This window comes from Mytilus californianus, unplaced genomic scaffold (assembly GCF_021869535.1).
Source record: "Mytilus californianus isolate M0D057914Y unplaced genomic scaffold, xbMytCali1.0.p SCAF_42, whole genome shotgun sequence".
Classification (NCBI taxonomy): domain Eukaryota; kingdom Metazoa; phylum Mollusca; class Bivalvia; order Mytilida; family Mytilidae; genus Mytilus; species Mytilus californianus.
Genome location: NW_026262693.1, coordinates 391602 through 416427, shown reverse-complemented (window position 1 = coordinate 416427; position 24826 = coordinate 391602). Strand labels below are relative to the sequence as shown.

The 24826-nt window shown below is 32.1% G+C and overlaps 1 protein-coding gene across 2 annotated transcripts in view; it reads left to right on the top strand.

Moving 5' to 3' along the window:
• Nucleotides 1–2185: 2185 nt before the first annotated feature.
• LOC127699847 (F-box/LRR-repeat protein 7-like) overlaps nucleotides 2186–24826 on the top strand; it is a 32474-nt gene continuing 9833 nt past the window's right edge. Inside the window, exon 1 of one of the 2 annotated variants that reach the window (XM_052203232.1) lies at nucleotides 2186–2342. Coding sequence is in view for 1 of the 2 variants with exons in the window: in XM_052203230.1 (XP_052059190.1) it covers nucleotides 14128–14209 (82 nt within the window). In the remaining variant the exon portion in view is untranslated. Of the gene's footprint in view, nucleotides 2343–13969; nucleotides 14210–24826 lie in introns of those variants that run through there. The other variant, XM_052203230.1, reaches the window with a different exon arrangement.

Sequence of the window (24826 nt, the reverse complement as noted above, 5' to 3'; positions counted from 1 at the left end):
CAAGAGAGAAAATAGATGTACAAACAAAGACAAACAACAACGAACAATACATACTGTAAACCAACTCATTTTCGCGAGCGATTTATTTTTTCGCGACTTTCGCGAGTAGAAAAATAACGCGAATATAAATCGTCACAAAAATTTTAAGATTTGACTTTTCCCAATGCATACTGTAAACCAACTTATTTTCGCGAGCGATTTATTTTTCGCGACTTTCGCGAGTAGAAAAATAACGCGAATATAAATCGTCACAAAAATTTTAGGATTTGACTTTTCCCTTATTTAACTACATCAAGTGAATTTGAAAATCGCGAAACTAAATCGCCGCGAAGCGGGCTAGAAATGGCTAAACGCAAAAAAAAAGTATCTATGAAAATAAGTCGGTTTACAGTAGTCCAGACAGCTTGACTTGGTATATACAGACTAATTGAGCAGGCATAAAATGTGATGGTAGTTAGGACAGTTTTTATTGCATTGTCTGAAATGCAAACAACAAAGAACAATACATGGTCCAGATATTCTGAACCCCCCCCTTTTTTTGACGATCAGTGCATTTGAATGGGGACATACAGTTGGAACTCCCGCCCCCCACCCCCCCCCCCCCCCCCCTTTATCCTCGGTTAGGAACCCCCTTTTATAAATGGCTGGATCCGCCCCTGATATTTTAATAATTTTCTATGCAAAGTTTAAAGTCAAACGACATGATCCACATAGCCTGACTTTGTACAGCCATTGAATGTCGGTGTGTGGTTAAACCAGAAAAGGTAAACAACAACAGACAACACAGATAGCCTGACTTGGTACAGGCATAAAATATGATGGTGGTTAAGACAGTTTTAATTGCATTGTCATAAATACAAACATCAATAAACACATGGTCCAGATAGTCTGACTTGGAACAGGCATAAAATGTGATGGTGGTTAAGACAGTTTTAATTGCATTGTCATAAATACAAACATCAATAAACACATGGTCCAGATAGCCTGACTTGGTACAGGCATAAAACGTGATGGTGGTTAAGACAGTTTTAATTGCATTGTCATAAATACAAACATCAATAAACACATGGTCCAGATAGCCTGACTTGGAACAGGCATAACATGTGATGGTGGTTAAGACAGTTTTAATTGCATTGTCATAAATACAAACATCAATAAACACATGGTCCAGATAGCCTGACTTGGAACAGGCATAAAATGTGATGGTGGTTAAGACAGTTTTAATTGCATTGTCATAAATACAAACATCAATAAACACATGGTCCAGATAGCCTGACTTGGTACAGGCATAAAACGTGATGGTGGTTAAGACAGTTTTAATTGCATTGTCATAAATACAAACATCAATAAACACATGGTCCAGATAGCCTGACTTGGAACAGGCATAAAATGTGATGGTGGTTAAGACAGTTTTTATTGCATTGTCATAAATACAAACATCAATAAACACATAGTCCAGATAGCCTGACTTGGTACAGGCATAAAATGTGATGGTGGTTAAGACAGTTTTAATTGCATTGTCATAAATACAAACATCAATAAACACATGGTCCAGATAGTCTGACTTGGAACAGACTCAAAACGTAACCAGTTTAATTGCATTGACATCATTGGTATGAGGTTGTCGTGTAATCTACTTTTAAAAACATATAAAGGCATGCATCTAATGGGATGTGGGATATATGTCAATGAGACAGCAACCCAATGACATATATAAGACATCTCGTGGCCGATGTTAAGTCTTCAACAATAAATAGGTGTCTTTACAATTTCGTCCTAAACATGCACGAAATATTTGCCTTTGGACTTTGAGCACACAAAAATCAATAAATCTATACAACGTCCCGACTCTATAAAAGGTGTGAATATATCAAAGATCTGCTTACAATACCAAAATAACAAACAAACATTAAAAAATGACATAAGCCCCCTTTTTTTTAATTGTGATTAGTCAACAAACAAAACGTACATGAAAAATAACAATAAATAAAGCTGTTTAAGTTTTATTTTTCTATTATTTCATCTTCAGTTTGATGCCGGAACCATTAACCTTTAACCTTTAAGCATCGTAATTTGTATAATTTCCATTCATAAGTATAACTTACACGTGACACAATTCTTGCTAAGTAGGTCAAACAAAACGTTGATATGTAATCTGTTTAGTTTTTTAATTCAATAAATCGTATAATGCTTAAAGACTGAATGTGACATGAAAGTAAAAACAAAGCCTCTTTTGTAGTGTTGCGTATCGGTTCAACTTGAACCGTTTACAAAAGTTTTATACAGGTTAAATGGTGTTATCATGTTTCTTTACAGCATGTATTTGTTTAATAAGTATTAAGGTAAGTGAATATAACATTTTATGATATCATTGAGATTCAAGATATTAAAAAATTCAGTTAAACTAAAGAAAGCGTCGATGGCAGATTCCTTTATGATAAATAATCCACACTTGTCAATGTACAGTGACCATAACATTTTTTAAAGTAAGAGCATATGGTTGCAAATTTAAATACAAAATACAACCATCTTGGAGAATATATAACCGCTGACTTCATACATGTACATATTTTTGAGTCTGGAACAATAATGTACATGTGATGGTTTGTTGATATATAAAGATGTTTCATTTAAGAAATTCTTAACCGTGCAATTTAAAATACCTTTCGAAATTAACTATAAAAAAAAACCTATTCGATAAACAAAAAATGCAGAAATATTTTAGTAAAAATGTCCTTTGCTGTAATTCAGTATTAACAATATGCCTCCATTTACATGCAAAATGGAATAGGAAATCTTTGTTTTTTTAAATGGTCCATCTATGTAACAAAATTAAAATATAAAAAATGACAAAATAAGTAGCGCCTACATATGGAGTATATTTTATATCTCCCAGATGACAGGATATTTCTGTGCTTGCGTTTTCTATGATGATTTTCTTGATAGAAGTTTGCTGCTTACAAGGTGGCTAATGAACAAAAGGTTCCTATTGGTAAAGTTGAATTCATCTGGTTTTTCAGATGCCATCATTATTTCGTTGACCGTCATGGATTCTCTGTGACATATGGCCACGGATATGGTCCAATAGTGGTAGTCACAATCCTGTCCTCTTTTCTTCTATTACGACATCACCGAATGCGAATTTTGTTTGCCATCAGCAGTATTACGAGTGACACTGGTTGGGTAGTCTGCTTACCCTTCCAGAGCTCTTGGGATCACCCTCGGTATTTAGTAGTGTACGTGTTGTTCAGTTTTTTGTTTAATGTGTTGAAGTTATCATTTTTTATTGTCTCCTTGATATCACCTGCCTCTTTTTGTCTGATGCGAGTCGGTGATGTCTGTTCGGTTGTGTTTTTCATATTCATAATATAAAATATAAACGTAACAACACTTCGCCATTTTGTAAAATAATCTTGTTTCGTTGTTCGACTTTTAGTATATATCGTTCATTGTAACCGAAACTTAGTCTGTCATTATGACTTTGCGAAAAAAGGAAAAAAAAAAGTATACACAAATATAAAAGTACTTTTGTCGGAATTGGTTTATGAGAATATTGCTAATATACTGATCAATCTCAAATACGTTTACCCTTGAACTTTCCATATATTAGCAATCTATAGAATTAATTGGAGAGCAGATGGATAGATAGTTTAACAATGAGATTAACAGTTTTAAAGGGGTATGTTCAACTCTTACTTATGGTGTGGTCGTAATTATTTATATACCACACGTATTGCATGTTTTCGGAAATCTAATACTAGTAGTATTTGAATCGTCTGTATTCGCTTTGTATAAACATTTGATGGATGAATAATACACATTTAAAACTTGACATAAAACTATATCTACTACATCTTGTAAAATTTTTAATTAAGTGCTTGACTCAAATAAATTTCTATAACAAGGTTGTTAACGACAATCAAACATGGTTTTATGTTTTCATTCTTTGTTAGCTCTCATGTCGTTTGACTTCAAACTTTGCATAGAAAATTAATAAAATATTGTACCTTTTGAGTAATATGATCAAATTTGGGAAGTTCAAAAAAAGAAAAATACTCAAGTCAATGTCTTCATTATTGCATAGTTAGAGGTGCAAAGCTTGGCAATGTTTCTTGGCGACAAAATAACGAGTAACCTTTATTTATACTAGATTGCAACATTTCCAAATAGATGCTATAGCTGGGACGCTCTGTAAACTTTTCAGTTATGGAATTATAAAATTATATGACACAACAAACACATAAACGCAGGCTTTTACAGGTCACAATAATGTTAGGATATATTGATTGACCCGTTTTCCAATTATTTACATGTCAATATTTGAACAGTTTTCCACTCAATAATTGTAGCAATATTCAGTACACTTCCTGATAATAAATCCTGAAAGGGAAGATTGTTCTGAAAACACGAGAGGTTTTATAGCATTATAAGAAGTTTATAACTTTATTCTTGTGTCTATATCGTTATTTAATACTTTATAGCAGTACGGGGTAGGTATTTACTACGCCATATTTCCTAAGATCAAAGCAGATCATTTAGATGTTTTATTCAAAGGCAATTTCACTTGAATGAAAAAGTCTTTTTGTGTGAATATGTCTTTTCAAATGGTGAAATATTTTGCGGATTATCGTTAATAATGTATTCTCAGTCGACGATTTAAATTGAATTTAGATACATATTTAGTAAGTATAAAACCATTCAGGTGAATGCAAATTGTACTTATAATATCCTTCATTGGCATCTAAGTATGTCCTCTTAAATATTTTGCCGGTTATCTGAAGGTTGTTTTTCTAAAGTTAGATACCAGTAAAATGTAAATCTTTACCTCACAAAGATAACAATATAGCTCAGTTTATCTAAATAATCGATTTAAACAAATTTGCAGACTTCAATGTTGCTCACATGTGTACTGCCTAAAATAGTTGTGATATCAGGCAAAAATTATCATAAATCAATTCTTGACTGATCAACATTCGCCAGAAATTCTGATGCCCATTTGAGGTAGTCTTATTTAGAGATTACAACCTTATCCTCGCTTTCACCTAATGTTCTGTTTGTTGTCCTGGTGATTTGCGAACTTAAATTTGCAAGACGTCCATTTTGTAGTTTTGACTTCAAAAGCGAGTGTTTTCGAATGTTTATTACTGCACTTTATATTTAGCTAAATATATCTGATTTGGAACAGATGAGATCGAATGAAACTTGATGAACTGTGAGGAGATTGCCATCAAGAATCCCCAAAATGTGTCAATTATAAACGCCATGTCTGTCTGAAGACTTTAAAAAAAAACTTAAATCATTCAAATATAAGTTTTAGATTGGTTGACCTTTGAGAAATATGCCCTTGTTTTCCAACATCTTTTTCTTTTGTTCGACACTATTCGTCTATTGCCATTTCTGCCACTTCCATCAATTACTCGATACCTCTATAAATCACATCATACAAAAACTGACAAGATGACAAAGAGGCAGGATCATTAAGCACATTTCCCGCCATATATAATATTACTGACATCATTAACATGATCCGCCTTTTACACAAGTAAGATCTGCTGCTTCATCAGATAGTTAGTACGTTCGGTTTCAGTGGGTGACTTTATGATTGAAAAGCTTTTATTATTGTTATTAATTTGTATGATATCTATAAAATGAAATCTTTTTACAGGTAAACTGTTTAAATATTTATTTTTTTTCACTTCACAGTTTTATTGTTGATAGGAAAAAAGACAAAATGTGCATCCTTTCTGATTTTCAGATAAAGCGGTTGAAAATATCTTAACATAAATTTGACTATGAAACTAAATGCCCCAAAGATCAAATCTACGATTAAAAAAAAATATAACAAAAACAAAAACAATACAGCTATTATATCTTAAGTCAGCAAACAGCAGTATTGATGTTCCTAAGAAAAAATAGTGAATTAAATCGAGTTTATGACCCAAAATTTATGTGAAGTATATCAACCATGTCCAAAGCCGCCATGTTTGTGAGACAAAATATAAATGCGGGTATATATAATAACTGACAAAAAATGAAAAAAAAAAATGAAAGATTGCATAATTGCAAAAGATGAAAACCAAATTTTAAATTCAACATTTTATGTTATCATGCTGTGAATTTTCGTTCGAAGTAACTACAATCATGTATTTGATTTCTTTAGTTCTAATGCACTGTCTTTAAACTATATCGAATAATGTACTGCTTTCTTTTGTTTTCTGTACAAAACGTTTTGAAAGGGATAAACTGAATAGATTAACTAGATTATGACAATGAACTGAATTGAAAACCTTCCTTGTAGTCGTTCATTACAGTTGAAACAGCGTCAATAAAGGACAAAATATGATTCACTTTAAACAAAATATCAATTGTATAAAATGTGATGGTGCAAGTCAGTCAACTAACACTACTTGAAGTTTTTTCATTTTAAGGAATGACTGTAATATTTTTTCTGTCTATGAAGAAATAACATCAAAAATGTGGTACACACTGAATAACCCGCGTAGCGGGTTATTTTAAAGTGTGCACCACATTTTTTATGTTATTTCGAATAGACAGAAAAAATATTACAGTCATTTCTTATAATTTAATTTTAAATTCCATTTTAAACCGAAGTAAACCATGAAAAAACGTTGATGACGTCACGGTCACATGACAAAATTATGTCTATGAGCTGATAAACAAAACAACGTCAGCCAATCAGAAGACGCGTTACATCCAAAATTAAATTATATGTATATGGTTTAAACTGTTGTTAGAATTCATGGTTCTAGATGTTTTAACGCGCCAGGTCTTTCTCCATTTTGGTTTCTATATTCGAAATGGACTTTTGGAGTTTTGAATATCGGGTAACGACTGTTGTCTCCTATTTAGAACCAATTAACATTGATATGTTGTACAAGGTTCGATCCATGGCATAATCTTTCATGACCTTTTAACATGTTGTCCTTATTGACCCTCATTGGTCTGATTTCTATATTTATTAAGCGGACAGTGTGACTCTGTGCATAGGTTTGGGTGCTTTTTACAAAATAACTTGATACATTTAGTAGCTTTTGTCACTACCATTCAATAAATATATCGAGTAAATGGATGATTTCAAACATGCACACTTTCTTTGGTGTTTAATTTTTATGTTGCATGTTGCATGACGATACAAAAGGCAGGAAATTAAAAAATCTTCCTCGCCAAAAAAAAACCCATGCAAATAGAAATGAATTTCACGCCTCGACTTTTCATAAAATTTTAAACATAACAAACATGACAAACAAAAAATGTATAAACTCATATATCAAATAACTGTTATATTATATAATACCGAAATGGTAAATAAGGTACTTTAGATTAATTTGGAGTTAAGTTACCCTTTCCAATATGCTGAATAGTATCGCTGTCTCTTTTTTTGGCTCTTCAATTTTCATGTCGGTTTCGGTCAAACCATGCTAATGACCGAAGCCGACATGAAAATTGAAGAAGATCGCAATGCAATGTACAACATGGGTCAAGTACTGTACAGTATACGCGTGTTTTGCGTACAGTATGTATATATAATATACTAGTCTGTTATTTCATGTATATGCTGTGATATGCTGCTGAGTAAAGTTTTGTACAAAATGTTTGATTTTACTTCGTCGGTCTGCAATCCATGATTGTCAAATTTGATTTTATAAGACTGTCGGTCTGAGTATTAGTTCCTGAATAAATGTGTCTTATTATTCTAATATTCGTACTATCACAGCTTTGGTTTTCAGTTTAATGTGTTACAAGCATTCGTATGTCTGTTTATTTGTAATTCCATATAATATATCCAGCCATGAGATTTTCAAGCTTATGGAGGTACCAGGGTCAAAATTAGTTTTTTTTACATTTTTATGAAGTATACATAGATTCAAAACACCCTGACAAGTTATTTTGCTAGATTCTTCAAAATAACAAAATTATGGTAATTTTGTTAGCTTCGATTTTATCAAAAATTTTCATTTTTTTTTTTTTCAATTTATCACATATATGTTTATGTATTATAGTTGCTATGTCATGTTGTTTGTTTGATTTTGTTTGTTGTTGTTTTTGTTGTTGTTTTTGTTGTTTTTTTTTTTAAATGAAGGTTGGTGAAAATATAAATTCAGTACAAGGAGAGCCATCGGACAACGTAAAGATTCCTCACACTCATTTGTAACATCAGAACTAGAAATGTTCCAAAAATATGTTATACGCGGCTTTAAATGTATACGAAGCCCTATCTACACGAGTCTGGTATATGCGAAATTAAACTATATCGTAATGGTAAATGGTCATTGGTAAATGGTAAATGGTCAATGGTCAATGGTAAAAAAATACCTTGTTTGTTACATCATGACATGTATGGCGTTTTTCCATAAAAAGTATTTCATAACATTTCAAAAGAGGGGAGCTTTGTGAAATATTTTGCGTCATCTGCTTCGTGTTGATTTAAAACATTTACTACCAAATTGGTTATCTTCTAAATATAGTTTAAAGCTTCGTTGTATAAATGCAATATCATGCAATAGATTGGTTTTGTATACTCTACACAAAACAGGATATACAGCTCAAATTTTTGGCTTTACAACAGGTTAGCTTTGTGAGTCCTTAATGAAAATCAGCTCTTCCATTTTCATTTAATAACCTGTATGATGTAAGTATATGAGGAGGCGTATATGTTTTAATTAACTTTGAAGTTTGATGTCAAATTTTCAGACTTTTCCATATAGTTTTCTTTTTATATATCAATGTTTATGGTAAATTACATACCTCAGAAAGAGATATTGTAATACGTATCGCTGTTGTAGAAAATCATGTCTAAATATATATGTTAATTTTACGCCTTGACTTTTCTTTTTCATGCTGAATTAAACAGCAATATGTAGACACGTTATTTAGTATTTGAAGTATACAGATTATAGCCATATTCATTCTCTATGTTATTTCTAGACACAGTTATTATTATGTTAAGATGTATCAATCGTCTTCTTCAAAATGAGAAACAAGATCAGATATCTAAGGGCAATCCGGTCGTTTTCTTTATCTATCGTGCCATCTGACTTCATTCGTTGTATCATATCCACACACGTTGCTTGTAATCTTTTATCTGTTCTAGTGGATGGATTTTCTATCTTTTATCTATCCTAGTGGATGGATTTCCATCTTTTATCTATCCAAGTGGATGGATTTTACATCTATCATCTATCCTATAGTGTATGGAATTTCCATCTTTTATCTATCCTAGTGGATGCAATTTCCATCTTTTATCTATCCTATAGTGAATGGAATTTCCATCTTTTATCTATCATAGTGGATGGGATTTCCATCTTTTATACATCCTAGTGGGTGGATTTTCCATCTATTATTTATCCTATAGTGTATGGAATTTCCATCTTTTATCTATCCTTGTGGATGGAATTTCCATCTTTTATATATCATAGTGGATGGATTTTCCATCTATTATCTATCCTATAGTGGATGGAATTTCCATCTTTTATCTATCATAGTGGATGGATTTTCCATCCTTTATATATCATAGTGGATGGATTTTCCATCTATTATCTATCCTATAGTGGATGGAATTTCCATCTTTTATATATCATAGTGGATGGATTTTCCATCTATTATCTATCCTATAGTGGATGGAATTTCCATCTTTTATATATCATAGTGGATGGAATTTCCATCTTTTATATATCATAGTGGATGGATTTTCCATCTATTATCTATCCTATAGTGGATTGAATTTCCATCTTTTATCTATCCTTGTGGATGGGATTTCCATATTTTATCTATCATAGTGGATGAGTGTTCAATGTTTTAATGTCTTGTAGAACATGTTTAACAGTTTGCGTCAGCTATTCTAATTATTTTCATGATAGTCGGCATCACAATGTGACCATCACATTTCAGTGTGCTTAGGAACACACTTAAATGTCGACTATCACATTTTAGAGTGAACATTGCAGTCTTTTATAATATGCATGTTTAAATAGTTTGATATAAAATTTATGTTATATTGTTAATCTTCATATTTAGTGTTCGCGCTCACGAGACCTTCTTAATTCAACACTATATAGAAAAGATATTGAAAGTGTTAACTGAAAAGGACTTATTACGTTCATTTTTAGGTACGTGCAAAGTCAAAATAGTATAAATGTCATACGAAAGCTTAGGTATCTAAACCTTTTGGTTGAGAGAAAGGCAATTGGTTTTACTCAATATGTAATCTATTGTATCCTACAGTACTTCATTCGAGAGGAAAATACTGCAATATTTAACACCCTTTCAAAAGTATTTAAATATAAATCTTAATTTCACGTTTCAGTTTTCTTTATGCTGAATTAAATGAAAATATGCAGACGTATTATATAATTTATAACAGTTGAAACATTTGTCAAATAAGAATATATCAAATTCCATACACAGACTATATATAAAGTATTTTCTATGTGAATGGTATCGAATTAAAATGCAGAGTTGCATACCTTTCCTGCAAGAATAAACTTAGATAAGGTTTTTCTAATGTATCCATGTATATTTCACTAACAGCTGCAAGTTGCATGACTTTCTGTAGAAACATTGTAGTTGCCGTGGACTATCGAAAATATGCCGAATCATGTCGTCTGCATCGGTTAGACATATGGGAAATACGGGTGTATTTACACGTAGCTTAAAAAATAAAAATTACATTTTTCAAAATTTTAAGTTAGGTATCAAACGAAGAGTATATATAGAAGTGCATGAAATTAAGACTTACATATATACTTAAAGATATTGTAAAAGCTTTTGAGACCCCTAAGGATATCTCAGATCCATCTAAAATATTCTATAAAACAATAAAACAACAATACCATTGCGATACATAATCTCCTTTCAAAATAATCGCCATATATATGTTGGTGTTATTACCAAAGGTCTTTAATAGTAGTCACCATCCGGTTGTTAGCTCTCTTTGTGCTTAACAATTGTGTTATATCTTTTTTCAGTACCTTTGTTCATGAAATCAGTACTAAAGCTGTGTTTGTCTATGTCAATTGTTCGTGTGTCTTAGTGGTCTTATTACGTGTTTTACCAGCACAGTAAAAGGTCTTTGCTTGTTGTATTGATTTCTTCTTGTTTGTTATATTTTTTTCAAGCATGGAAGTATTGTGTGCTGTTTGAAAGCGCTGACCGAAAATACGATTTAGTGTCCCCCTTTCCCCGAAAAAAGGTTCATTTTAGCAGCAGGACTGGTATCCTGTGCAAGTCAACTTATCTATCCAATAATAATACTTCGTTACATTTACTACATGGTGGTAATATAGTGAAAATATTTCGTAGGCAACACAAGTCAGTTACTTTCTATATTAGGACCTTCACGATGGTTAAATGTACAGTGAAAATTATAAAATAATCGACTTTCTTAGATGCTTCTTAGCTATAAAATTGCTATATAGTTTGCATATATTGTATAATTGTCACCGGCATCCAGTTTTACACTGGACGTTAAGCAACCAACAATTAATCAATCAACTGTTTTATATGCAGAATTTCCTTCCTGATCTCGTTTATTATTATTACCAATTATCTGATCTTCAGTCTCGTATAACACACGTGTAAAATAGCTGTCAATCCTGTTAAAGGTACCACCTGTACATGTATATATATAGTAGGATTAAAATCCTACATTGTGTTCGGGTTCCATGTCTATGTACACTGAGTTGCCAGTCCAACAATCAAAAGGAACACAATCTGTACAATCACCCGGAATGTTCGTGGATTTTCCTTTCAAGGAAAATAATATTGGAGCGTCGTGGTCCTGATAGAAAACAAAGTTCGTTAGTACACTTTCATTCAGTATATTTAAAAATAGACTGCACTGTCAAATTAATTTAAATTTATATTCATTTTCATTAGTCTTCTGTGGTGGTTTATTACTATCACGTTTGTGTTAAATACTTCAAATTGAAATCCAGACAATATCAGTTAGTTCATAAGCAATTAAAATAATTATGTTATTCTAAATTTCATCCCGTGAATAATTTAATTCAATTTTTAAATATTAAATGATGTCGATAATGAGGGTATAATCAGTGGTGCGCTGAAGTTCAAAATAATTAAAGATACAAAGGAAACGAATTTTTTGAAAGATATAAAAAATGTTGTTTAGATGGACTAAAGCGAGGGTGTCGATTATTTTCGAATTTCTACTAACTTAAATTTTAAGACTTTAAAAGAAATTGCAAGTCGTCGTGACTTCACATAATATAAATGTCTAGTAAATCGTTGATTCAAAGTGATTTAGAAACGATAGGCCTTGATTGTATTGTAAAAAGAAAAAAATAAGGCCAATACAAAAAGAAAAATATTATACAGAAAACAGTGATGTTAACAAATACAGGTCACCGTACAACCTTTAACAATGAGCAAACCCATGCCGAAAAGTAGACTTTAATAATGCCCCGGATAAAAAAACGTGAAACAATTCAAAAGAGAAAATCATAGAGTTGGCCTGATTTATGCTTCAAACGAAAACAAAAAGCGAAAAACAATTATGACAGACGGAAACCAACGACAACCATAAGATTACAGGCTTGGGATCTGCAAAGGAAAAAAATGAGGAGAGTTTAAACATGTTGGTGAGTGCTCAACTCTCCCCTAAACTGGGACAGTGGTATAACCGTACAACTAACCTGGGACAGTGGTATAACCGTACAACAATAAAACAAACTAACCTGGGACAGTGGTATAACCGTACAACAATAAAACAAACTAACCTGGGACAGTGGTATAACCGTACAACTAACCTGGGGCAGTGGTATAACCGTACAACTAACCTGGGACAGTGTTATAACCGTACAACTAACCTGGGACAGTGGTATAACCGTACAACTAACCTGGGACAGTGGTATAACCGTACAACTAACCTGGGACAGTGGTATAACCGTACAACTATAAAACAAACTAACCTGGGACAGTGGTATAACCGTACAACTAACCTGGGACAGTGGTATAACCGTACAACTAACCTGGGACAGTGGTATAACCGTACAACAATAAAACAAACTGTACACATCAGTTGAAAAGAGACTAAAATCATTAAATCGGTACGTTAAGACGGCAACCAAACAATAAAAGAGACTAAAATCATTGAATCGGTACGTTAAGACGGCAACCAAACAATAAATGGCTTCTAAAGTTTATTAAAGTAGGAAAATACCAATCGAAAATTATTAAACATCTAATGGCTTTAAAGCAACAAGGGATTCCAAAAGCCGAACTTAATAACCAAATACAACATACGTGTACCAGCATTTGGAAGATGATTAACAAGAACTGTTAGACAAATAAACGAATAAACAACATCCGACATAGGTTCAATTGAGTGCATTTTTTTTCCTTCGAACAAACGAGTGTTCTTAAATGCAAGCAACAGTCAGTAATGACAAACTACATTCAGCCTTGATGGGTTTCTATAAATGATTCTTGCTTGCTTTAGTGTTTATTATATCCATTAACGACACAATTTGAAAAGGTGATACTTATGAATTATAGACAAGAACCGCTATCCATATTTTGGATTGTCATATAATTACAGATTTGTTAACAAAGACATGTAATATAGCACAATTAATCCACGGTTTCTATAATCTCCCAAAAGGTATATGATTTCACTTCGGGTCTTAGTTTTCAAATATCACAGATTTTCTCCGTTTAACATATACTTACTTATTCATGAGATATTCAACTTTGACGACACCCAAGAGAATTTACAGGATTATAACATTTTCATATTCATGAAAGGCAAATCAATAAGTAAAAAGACTTTCTTTGTACGTTAGTGTAGTTAATAAAGTGGACGTTAAATGCCTTACAATGAAACTTTGGTTAATCTCTGGTGATCGCTTTAAACTTCAGTCAGACGATTGATTTTCTTCAGGTATGTTGATTGTACCTTCGTTTTCACCTGTGATGAAGTCATATGTTAATTTGCATGTCACGTGATATAGATTATTGTAAAAGCACGCTGTAATAGTTTACATTACGGATTTATGGAAAGGTTGCTTTTTTGAGTGTGGATTTTATGTATAATTCATAGAAATGGATATTTGATAAATAACTTTTGTTCTGGTTTTGGATTTTTAAAGCATGACATTTATAATGCCGTCTGAAATAATACACAAACAAAGAACGGACTGGGACGGAGTTCTGGAAGACTTATTTGGAATTGGTAAGTGTCAGAAGATCGAAATAGAAGTCTTGAGAAGACAAGTTTCAATGGGTTTAGGCTACAGGCTATCATCTAATATATGGTAAAAATTAAATGAGCCTTCAGTGCAGATTGAGAAACCAGACTAAAAAATTCTAAGGATGTGCGGTGGTTATTTGTTAAAATGTATTTCCTGTCTATTACATAGCGAATAGGACAAATAAGTTAACCAAAATTTAAAAGTATACTTTTCTTTTAGAATTTTGTTATATTAGGAAATGACTAAGAAACTAAGGTTCCGCCTCCGCCAAGCAAAGCTAACATCATAGATATTTTTGCTTTTCTTTAATGGTAATTTTTTGGTCATATATCTCTTAAGATTTCTACGTATTTATATATCCCTAGCTTATAAATGTTTAGGTTTCAGTGTTTCTAATGAAGGTAAATCGAGAAAAGCTGTTGGACGCACAATATTTTTTTAAGTATTATATTCTTTTTAGCGCATCAACAGAATAAAACGTAAAAAGTAAACTAGGTTTTTTTTTTTAAATTTAGTGTAATTTAAGTGTGTATAATGACAATTATAATTATTGACAGCTTACTTTCATCAGAGACATATATACAAATGTGTATATGTCTCTGCTTTCATTTGATAGTCCTATATATAATGGCTGTATTTATCAAAAGTGACAATTTTAGGTAAACTTTTATTAAATTATGTATTAAATTTGTGACCTTAATTATGTCTCAGATAGGTACATCTGGATTATTAGTACAATTTCGATAATGACTGTACGAAAGACTATTGAGCATTAAAGTTATGAAATTATAGTGGAGCTCAGTAAAGCCTGGATTTGAAAAGAACTCCCATCACGCATTTAACATATTTATAAACGTCATTTTTTTTTTTGTGCAGATGGATTATTTGTTTATGGATGCGAGACAAAATGCATATAATTTTCAGTATATTTTCAATATCTTTAAAGCTCAAATATTAGTACCAAAAATAGTTGCAGAACTTATGACAAATTTGTTTATTTAAAAGTGGAATATGTAAAAATTGAAAACCTAACCAAGATTATAATCAAATAAATACATTATATTTGGTTTGGGGTGTTTAAAATATTTGGACAATTATTCATTTTTACATGAACAAATCGATTTCGATTGATGACAACCTTACAAGTCATTGGTGCATAAACATTAATGTCTTGTCATAACTTGATACTATACATTTGTTAAAGCTGAAAAAAGTGTAAATTTTAAAAGAATGAACCCTTTAAAATTTTAACAAATACGATATTGTTTTCATATCTGCGTTGCTAGACCTTAATAACTTGACGACATTACTGTTTAACAAAAATCAATTTGTAGAAAATGCGTGAAATATTGATTTCAAGTTAAGTATTGCATTGACACGGAATATTGGCATTTTGTTGAGACAAGGCATCCTTTCATCTGCCATTTTGTACAAGTAATTAAATTAATTTAATAAGCCATTTGTCTTAAATTTTTCACATTCCTAATTATTAACAATACATAATTTTCTACTGCCTAAAGGTAATTATCTTTGTAAACCATTAATTAAACCTCAAGCAGACACAGGTAAAAAAGACAAAAACTTGCACTTTTGTCGGAAAATTAATATTTCTCTGTTGTTGCTGTTGGCCATGTCTGCTCTTTTAAACTTTCATTATTATAGCCAAAAAAAAAAAAAAATGACAGACCTAAAACGGGAAAATTAGCAAATAATATCCTACCGATAAAATATTTATTGGTTTGATTTTTTTTTACGAAGTAAACGCATAAGTAGTGTGAATGCAAATTAAATGTAATAATTATTACTTTCAAAGTTAAACTGCAGAGCAGATTTACTTTATTTGGATAGTTGAAAGTTATGCGAGGTGCGGCTTATAAAATGCTGAAACCAGGAAAAAAATACAAATATTTTGTTAAAACTGGAAGTGCTGTGGAAATTAAGGGTTGAACAAAAAGAAACAAAACCTAATGTCCTCCATTAAGCTTAAGAATCTGGGCATAACATTCGTGATTTTGTGCTATGTTGGAATGTATCAATTATTGGGCGTTAAATCAATTGAATTTAAACTGCACCAACACAGATGGCGATAAGTAGAGTTATATGTAAAACATAACATAAATCTATGTTAACTTGGAAACATTATTGTAGGAGATGTCTATAATGTATTATGAAACATATTTTCATCAAAGCTAGAAAAATCAATTTGTTTGTTTACAAAAGATTAATAGCAATGTGTTACACTTCATTAAATTCCGTCCATTCTTTTTATTTCTTTGAATTAGTGAGATTCAATATTTCAGTATTTCAAGTGAATATAAGAGGTTTGATTCCAGACACCAGGTTTACCGGTATGGGTTTGCTCATCGTTGAAATGTGTACTGTGACCTATATTTTTTTGCATCCCCATTCTTTGTTTTATGGTGGTAGTTGTCTCCCTGGAAATCTTAATATTAAATTAACCTACTGATTGTAGAAGACACATGATTTGTTATTTTTTATTCGATTCTTTATGTGGATACCAACATTGAAAATAATTATGCAATAGATTCTGTTATTTTCAAGTAATCTGATCATTTGCATGCACTGACGGCTAGACGTTAATATCATAAAACTGCAAGTCACAAAATGTAAATAATCGCTACAGAAAACGAACGGAAGTTAACAATGTAGCCTAATACCATTAGATTATTACAAATCCTAGTTGTAAAGAAAATAAACACAGACAGCAATTGTTAAAGACACACCCGTTAAAGTTGTAATAACTGCCAAATTTCTACATTGTGAAGCAGTTAATTTGTATTTTGTTAAAGTAAAACGAGAAATCTTTTGTCCCAGAAAAAATGTATTTTTCAAGGACAACCCATTATCACAACTAGATTCAGCGTTAAGATTTGACCTTCTCGCCGTTCCGATTTTACTCTGGTTTCAATTGTATCTCGAGGGTTCTTTGTGTAAAAGTAATTGCAAATACTATGGTTTAAAAATTTTAAGAGAAATAAAATACCGAACTCAAAGTTAAATTTTGTCGATTTATATCTTTTTCATTAAGAGCTGCGATAATAAACTTCTATTTAGTCTTTATTCAAACTGGAAATGAAAGTTTTTGTTAGTTTTGTTATCAAAAAGTGACATAGTAGAAAACACCACATTATCTTGAGCAATCTTAAACATACATTAAACTGATAAGAAACTTCGTTTAATACAAACAGTTATACTTTCAATTTTGAGTAACAATACACTGCCAAATTTCAGAGATTATAATGGATTATGCATTGAGGTAGATTATCTTTAAGTATATCAGGTATAAGCAAAGAAATGGATTAACGACTGTTTACCCAATTGTGTATCCTAATCTGTGAATAAGAAAACATGTTTTCTTTCTCACCAAATATTACATTCCAAATTGAAATGTTCCGCGGGTTTACTTCATGTCAAGTTAAACATAATTATTATGGATTTTATCTTCAAAGTAAAGACTGATTATATGTAGTCATATTTCATTTCTAGTTCAAGATGAGACATTTGAATCAATGATCTGTCAGTTTCTTATTGAAATATAAGAAATGATAGACCGAATCGTAAATAAACCGTGGTACCCCGGGTATAATCGATACTTTTTATGCCTCTGTTTTGAAGAGTTCCATTGTAACTACTTCATATCCTACAGGGACTGTCTGATCTGCAATTGTAGTGTATTGACATATTTAAACGTTATATAATGCTTGTCAAGTTTATACATTTGTCCCGAAAATTGTTTGATGTTATAAAAAATTTTCGAGTGTACTTGTTCAGCTACATGTCAAAATCTATTTAAATGATAGTAGTCGTCGAAGACAACTTTTAAAGAATATTTTAACCGCAATGCACCAAAAGAAATTGCACAGAACAACGCACCTGTTTTGTGTGGATTCAGTAAAAAAAATGCATTATTCAAAATTCATTCTCAGTTTACCGAATTCCTTGAGGCAACTTAACTGTGAAAGTTAATATTCGTCAATATAAAGTATTAAATTCATACTTATATATAAAGCACAAACTATAATACTATATTTTGAAAAGGCTAATTATTTGCACTTAAGTAAAAAGGAAAAATGACACTTTACTGATTTCAAAACGACCATGCACGTATTCTCTATATTACCACTCCATCAACCGACCCGTTTATTGTGTGAGTTAATTCTGGGGCTGACACTTTATTTTATATGCCATTTCAAAAGATTTAAATGTTTGTCTTGAATAATTACTTATAAAAATTGCCAACTAACTTATATTGTGAAGGTTCAACTTCTAAGTAATATAAATTTAATAATCTACATAAAAAGGATAACAGGAATTATCAAAAATATGTATGTTGGACAGTACAACAGACAAAAGTAACAACCAACACCCCGACAAGAGACAAAAGTAACCACCAACACCCCGACAAGAAACAAAAGTAACCAACAACACCCCGACAAGAGACAAAAGTAACCCCCAACACCCCGACAAGAGACAAAAGTAACCCCCAACACCCCGACAAGAGACAAAAGTGACCACCAACACCCCGACAACAGACAAAAGTAACCACCAACACCCCGACAACAGACAAAAGTAACCACCAACACCCCGACAACAGACAAAAGTAACCACCAACACCCCGACAACAGACAAAAGTAACCACCAACACCTTAACAAGAGACAAAAGTAACCACCAACACCCTGACAAGAGACAAAAGTAACCCCCAACACCCCGACAAGAGACAAAAGTAACCAACAACACCTCGACAAGAGACAAAAGTAACCCCCAACACCCGACTCCTCCGAAAGAAGACTTACAAACAACATGGAATAACGCACGTGCGCACAACCACCTTTATTGCTTTTTCTATGATGCATTGGGTGGACTTGACTTGTTTCTGGTAACAAAAGGGATTTAAAAGTACCAACAGCATGTGAATTCCGAAGTGATTAAGATCAGTTGTGTGGTGTTACATATTGTGTCTATCAAATATAAATAACAGAAGAGGCGGAATATAATCCAATAAGACTGCAACCAAACGACACGAAACGACACAAAAACAAAACAGACACATAGTCTTAAAGTTCAACATTCTATCTTCAACAATAGACTTGTATATTTACAAAATATGTCAAGCTATAAAACTGCACCAAGAACTTTCTATATTAGTTTTAAAAGAAAAACGGATCGATATAACATGTCATTAAATCCAATTGCAAACTCTAAAATATAGTACTAAAGATCGGTGAGTACAATACGAGTAACACTGATTAAGACTATCTGTCAGATACAATGCAATGGTGTAACAAAACCTCTGTTTACTTTGACCTAGGCTTATTATAGGTTTACATTTCAAGGCGGTGAAAACCAAGTCTCACTTCTCCAATTAGCTGAATGTAAACCCGCGTACAAAAATGTAATTGCTGAACTATTTTTAACATAGCAATTACTTTTTCGGATAAAGGAATACAATATCTATTGAGAACCGTTTGTGTATCTCCTTTACAAATGACACAAACTAGATTTGACATATGACACCAGTCATCAAATACTGGAGATTTAGACTATATTGGTATTTATTTTGGGGCGACATATATTAACACAGTGTTAGCGGGTTTCATGCCCTTATTTATTGTTGATGTCAACAATATAGTGTTACAAATTGCTAGATATATTACACGTATTATTGAATTTACAAATCTTCACAAAAAGCGTTAGGAATAAACATCCTTATTTAAATTCCCCCCAATCAACCTTAGTTCAGCAATCTATTATGGTGGATTTTATTTTACCAGTTTAAAATAGCTTCAAACGGGCAACAGATGAAATACGTCAGGGAAACTTTTTTCAATAAGCTACAGACGTAGGTTCAATTTACCTTTGGAATCACAAATACAATGATACCACTACTACTACGGGTGTGTCACGACCTTGGCTACCCATGATGATCTCGCACGGTCGGTCACAAGATACCCAATCTTGTCAACATTTTATTGCAACCAATTTACTCAAACTCTGAGTGGCATGCCGCTCCGGAAGAACGACAATTACACTTTCTAAATTTGTTCCCCAAAATCTTCGTTTCTTATAATTTTGACATTCTTGGTATACCAATAACCTTTGTAAAAGCTTCTTCGTGTGTATATGAATGGAATGTGTCTCCGAACTATAAACTATCGTGTTTAACTATTGTACGGTCAACCATATACATGGTTAGCTGTAAATCCATGTCGTACCAGACGTTTATTGCCGGTATACTTTCACCTGTTGTTATAATTAATGATTTTGTATCACGAATGATAATGAAATTAAGTACTGATCATTAATTGTCATCTCATGTTTTTTTTATATCGTGGTTTTAGCATGACCAGACCTGTCCCTACAGTGGATTACAGGCAAGGAGTTATAATTTTTTTTATGTTATACAGAAAGCCAAAGAAAAAAGGTCATTCCTGTCCATTAATTGAACAAAAAGGCGATGTGGTATGATTACCAATGAGACGACTATCCACCAGCGTCCAAATTACGTTGGTATAAGCATGGAAGTATTATATTTCATTTTACTTCCATGGTATAGGCAACTACCACTCCATTAACAGAGAACCCTTGACGTATTGGGTTACACAAATTTCTCCTGTAACATGATGTTAAAGGTAACTGTTACGCTGTTGTAATAACAGAAAATGAGAAATGTGTCTATACATATACTAATAAGAAATTAATTTCCATATAAAATGTACACAACCGTAGGATAGGATATGAATGCATATGTATTGTTATACAGATATTGATGTCGCCACATATAAAAAGAACAAACGGTTTTGGTTGAGTACGATTTTTGTCTGCTTGAAATAAGATGTTGAGGAAGACAAAATTTATTTATTGCAATAAAATGAATATAAATGCATCAAGAATCAAACTGAAAAGAAAAACGATTTTTATTATTAAATTAAATAGTCGGAAAAAACATCAAGTAAAAGTGATTAACAAATAAATGGTCCATGAGTGTTATGAACAAAGATACTTTAAACAGTAAAACATAAATAAGCAATTTTGAAGCATTTGTAAAGAGTGTACAAACTGAATGGAAGATTCGACTGTGTTTTGGAAAAATGAAATTTGTGTAGTGAAATAATAAACTCTAAATACATGTGTATAGCCCACATCTGCTTATATGCATAGTACCGCATTGCGAATGTTGATCGATCATTACCCGGCATGTTGGAAATAAAACAGTCCATTCATAATGTTTCAAAAAGCAAGTAATTTATCAGTAATAATCCTTAATGTCAGCTTTAATCCGTGAAACGTGTCGGTTTGAGCTAAAGCTACCGAAACTGACTCAGACGGAGAGAATGTAGACTACAGATAAACTATGGTACTGTTATCGGCTAAGTACACAAACATACCATCGTTTAATTTAAACATTTATCTTCTAAATGATGGAAATATACTGACATAATCTTATATATCTTTTATTTGACATTTTTACTGTCGGGAAATATTTACTCCTTTAAACGTAAAAATAAGATCGGAATTTTTAAGCCAGTCATGTACATATTAGTTTGTAAAATGACTAGTATTGTCGTTATGACAGGGAATATGGACTAGAATATGTGTTTGAGGAAGACTTTCATAAAAATTAAGTACCACTAGCTGTTTTGGTAATGGTTGTGTCTGCATATTATCGAATTTGTCTTTAAATGTTAATTTTCCATTACATTTATTACAGATACTTGACTAAAAAGTTTAAATCACATATATCTGGTGAGCAATAACCTACAGGTTCTTTACTTTATAAAAATAAGGAGATGTGGTATGATTGCCAATGCGACAACTATCCACCAAGTTCAAATGAAGTGGATGAAAACAATTATAGGCAACCGTACGGCCTTCAACAATGAGAAAAAACCCATACCGTATGGTCGGCTAAAAAAGGCTCCGACATGAAAAACATGAAACAATTCAATTGAGAAAACTAATGGCCTAATTATAACAAAACAATTTACGAAAAACAAATATGACAGACATGAACCACCGACAACCACTGAACTACAGGCTCGTGACTTGGGACAGTCACATAAAGAATGTGGCGGGGTTAAACATGTTTGTGAGCGCTCAACCCTCCCCTAACCTGGGACAGTGGTGTAACAGTACAACAACAGTACAAACTATAAAAATCAGTTAAAAAAGGCTTAACTCATCAGATGGATACAAATAGAAATACATCTCACAAAAACACAGAGTGGACGTGGACGGATACCTATACCTCCCAAAAACAAAAAGACACTAAGTACAGATCTGAGAGTACTCGCAGCTACTGACAGCTAGTTCAAAGACAATAACAACTAATAAAAAAAGTTATGTATCTAAGACTAATGATGTTATTAAAAACTGTTTCTTCAAGTGTTTTGTCGGTTTTTAAGAACTGGGCTTGTTTTCATAACATTCCATAGTCCATGTATGTTTTTTTTTTAGAAAACATAACATCTACTATTCAGAATTATTAAGGACGGACTGAATTTTAAGAAAACTATTGATTTATGTAAAAAAAAACTATAGAGACCCCACTCTAGGGTTACAAGAAAGGCAATAACGTGATGTGTTAGAATAATATAGGCATTTTATGAATACGTGCTTCAGTAGTATAGCAGTTTTTTTTAAAAATGACGTTAAATATCCACGCACCAAATTTCGTTTAGGTAAAGATTTATTTCCCATAAAAAATAATGTGGTTACTTCCGCTCACATTCTACTGCATAAGACTTAGAACTAACAGGATTACTTACGTTGGTGTGGTCCGTCATACAATAATATACGTCTATGTCGTTATAATAGATCAATTTACTGAATGTACAGAATTTTTAATCGGATAAAATTAATCATGTGAATGTTTGGAATGATCTGAATGCTGTCTTTCTGAAAGTTAAATTTAACGGAAAAAGATATTTGACGTAGGAGTTTTTACAAAGTTAGTAGTTTCGTATTTTGTTTTCTGTTTTGCTAAGGTAACACCTAAGTCGATAATGTGACACGACACAACAAATGCATGTCATGAAAGTTTTCTTTTAAAATCGTGTAAAAAATGCTTGTCTTATGTCTATTTTATAGCTGTATAGTGTGTTTTAAAACTGTTTCCATGCGATTCACCTAAAAATAGTATTAAATCATGTTGTTCATGGACTCAAGTCCTCATTTTTTCCTACATTCGTACGTCAAAGATATAGAAGCGTTAAAACTGGCCTTCGATTATTTGAAAATTTAATACATTGAAAAGGTAAATTAAATAAGTTTTTAAATAAAGCGGAAACGAAAACGATTAACACTGTATACATGTTTAACTTAATTAAAATAGTACAATCTCAGTCTGTTTGATATTGTTGGGTAATAATATATGACATTTAAAGGAAATGCATTTTTAATTTTATAATGTAAAAAAGAAGATGTGGTATTATTGTCAATGAGACAACTCTCCACAAGAGACCAAATGACACAGACATTAACAACTATAGGTCACCGTACGGCCTTCAACAATGAGCAAAGCCCATACATAACACTGCATTGCTATTGATTATCTGAAAAAAAATACTGGTTCTCACTTTTCATCCATATTGTTTGTTAGCGGACACGAATAATACAAAATTTAAACTAAAAACGAGAAGCTTGGCATGCATTATTGAGACACCAAACTAACGACAAAAACACAGAAGATATCTAGAGATTGAATATCAGAACTGTACTTAATATCATAATTTTATTTTTTATTTTGAATCAGTTAAAATTACCGTTATTTTGCCAATTACCTTGTTCAAGAACATAACTTAATTGTAACATGCCTGATGAAACAAAAGAAAAAGAAAGACGTTTCAGGCCATACCAAGGATGGCTCATAGGAAGGAAGTCATTCAAAACGAGACATTCTAAAAAGGGTATAACCTCACTAGGAGTGAAAACCACAACGAGGTTTACCATTGCCCACCAATATGTCAGAACCTCTAGCTAGAAACAACATAATTGTCGTACAGGAATAAACCATTCGCGTGTCTTTCCAATAATTGTTTATTGATTTAGACTTTATCCATTATAGAGTCAGTCGAAGTTTAAACTGTTTCCGATATAACAGGTAGATAAGATATATTCTCTTAGTCTCTTTATAATCAATTAGACCAAAGAAGGAAATCGATAATGATGATAATGAACATTATATTTTACATTGCGTCAGTGAACCTTAGGGACCTTTTAAGTGATTTATTGATCAGTCTAATGGCTAGTACTATTTCTTATTGATAACATGATTGTTGTTTGCTTAACGTCCAGTGACAAATATTATTTACATTTCATTAAACAATAAATCGATTAGGTAGGTTGAGCTAAGTGGGTCAACTGGAAAATGCCAGGAAATTTAGACTTCACTAGGAAAAGAGGGTATCTTGGGTAGTGGAACGTCGCGATAGAACTCCCGTGGACCCTAAACAGATAGAGAAAGCTCTTTAACGTAAGAGAGTGTTACGTTCCAACCATTTCATACGATTTAAAATCTTTTTTATGGACGAGCACATGTTTAAAAGCAAATATAATTGCATTTTTAAAAAGTTGAACT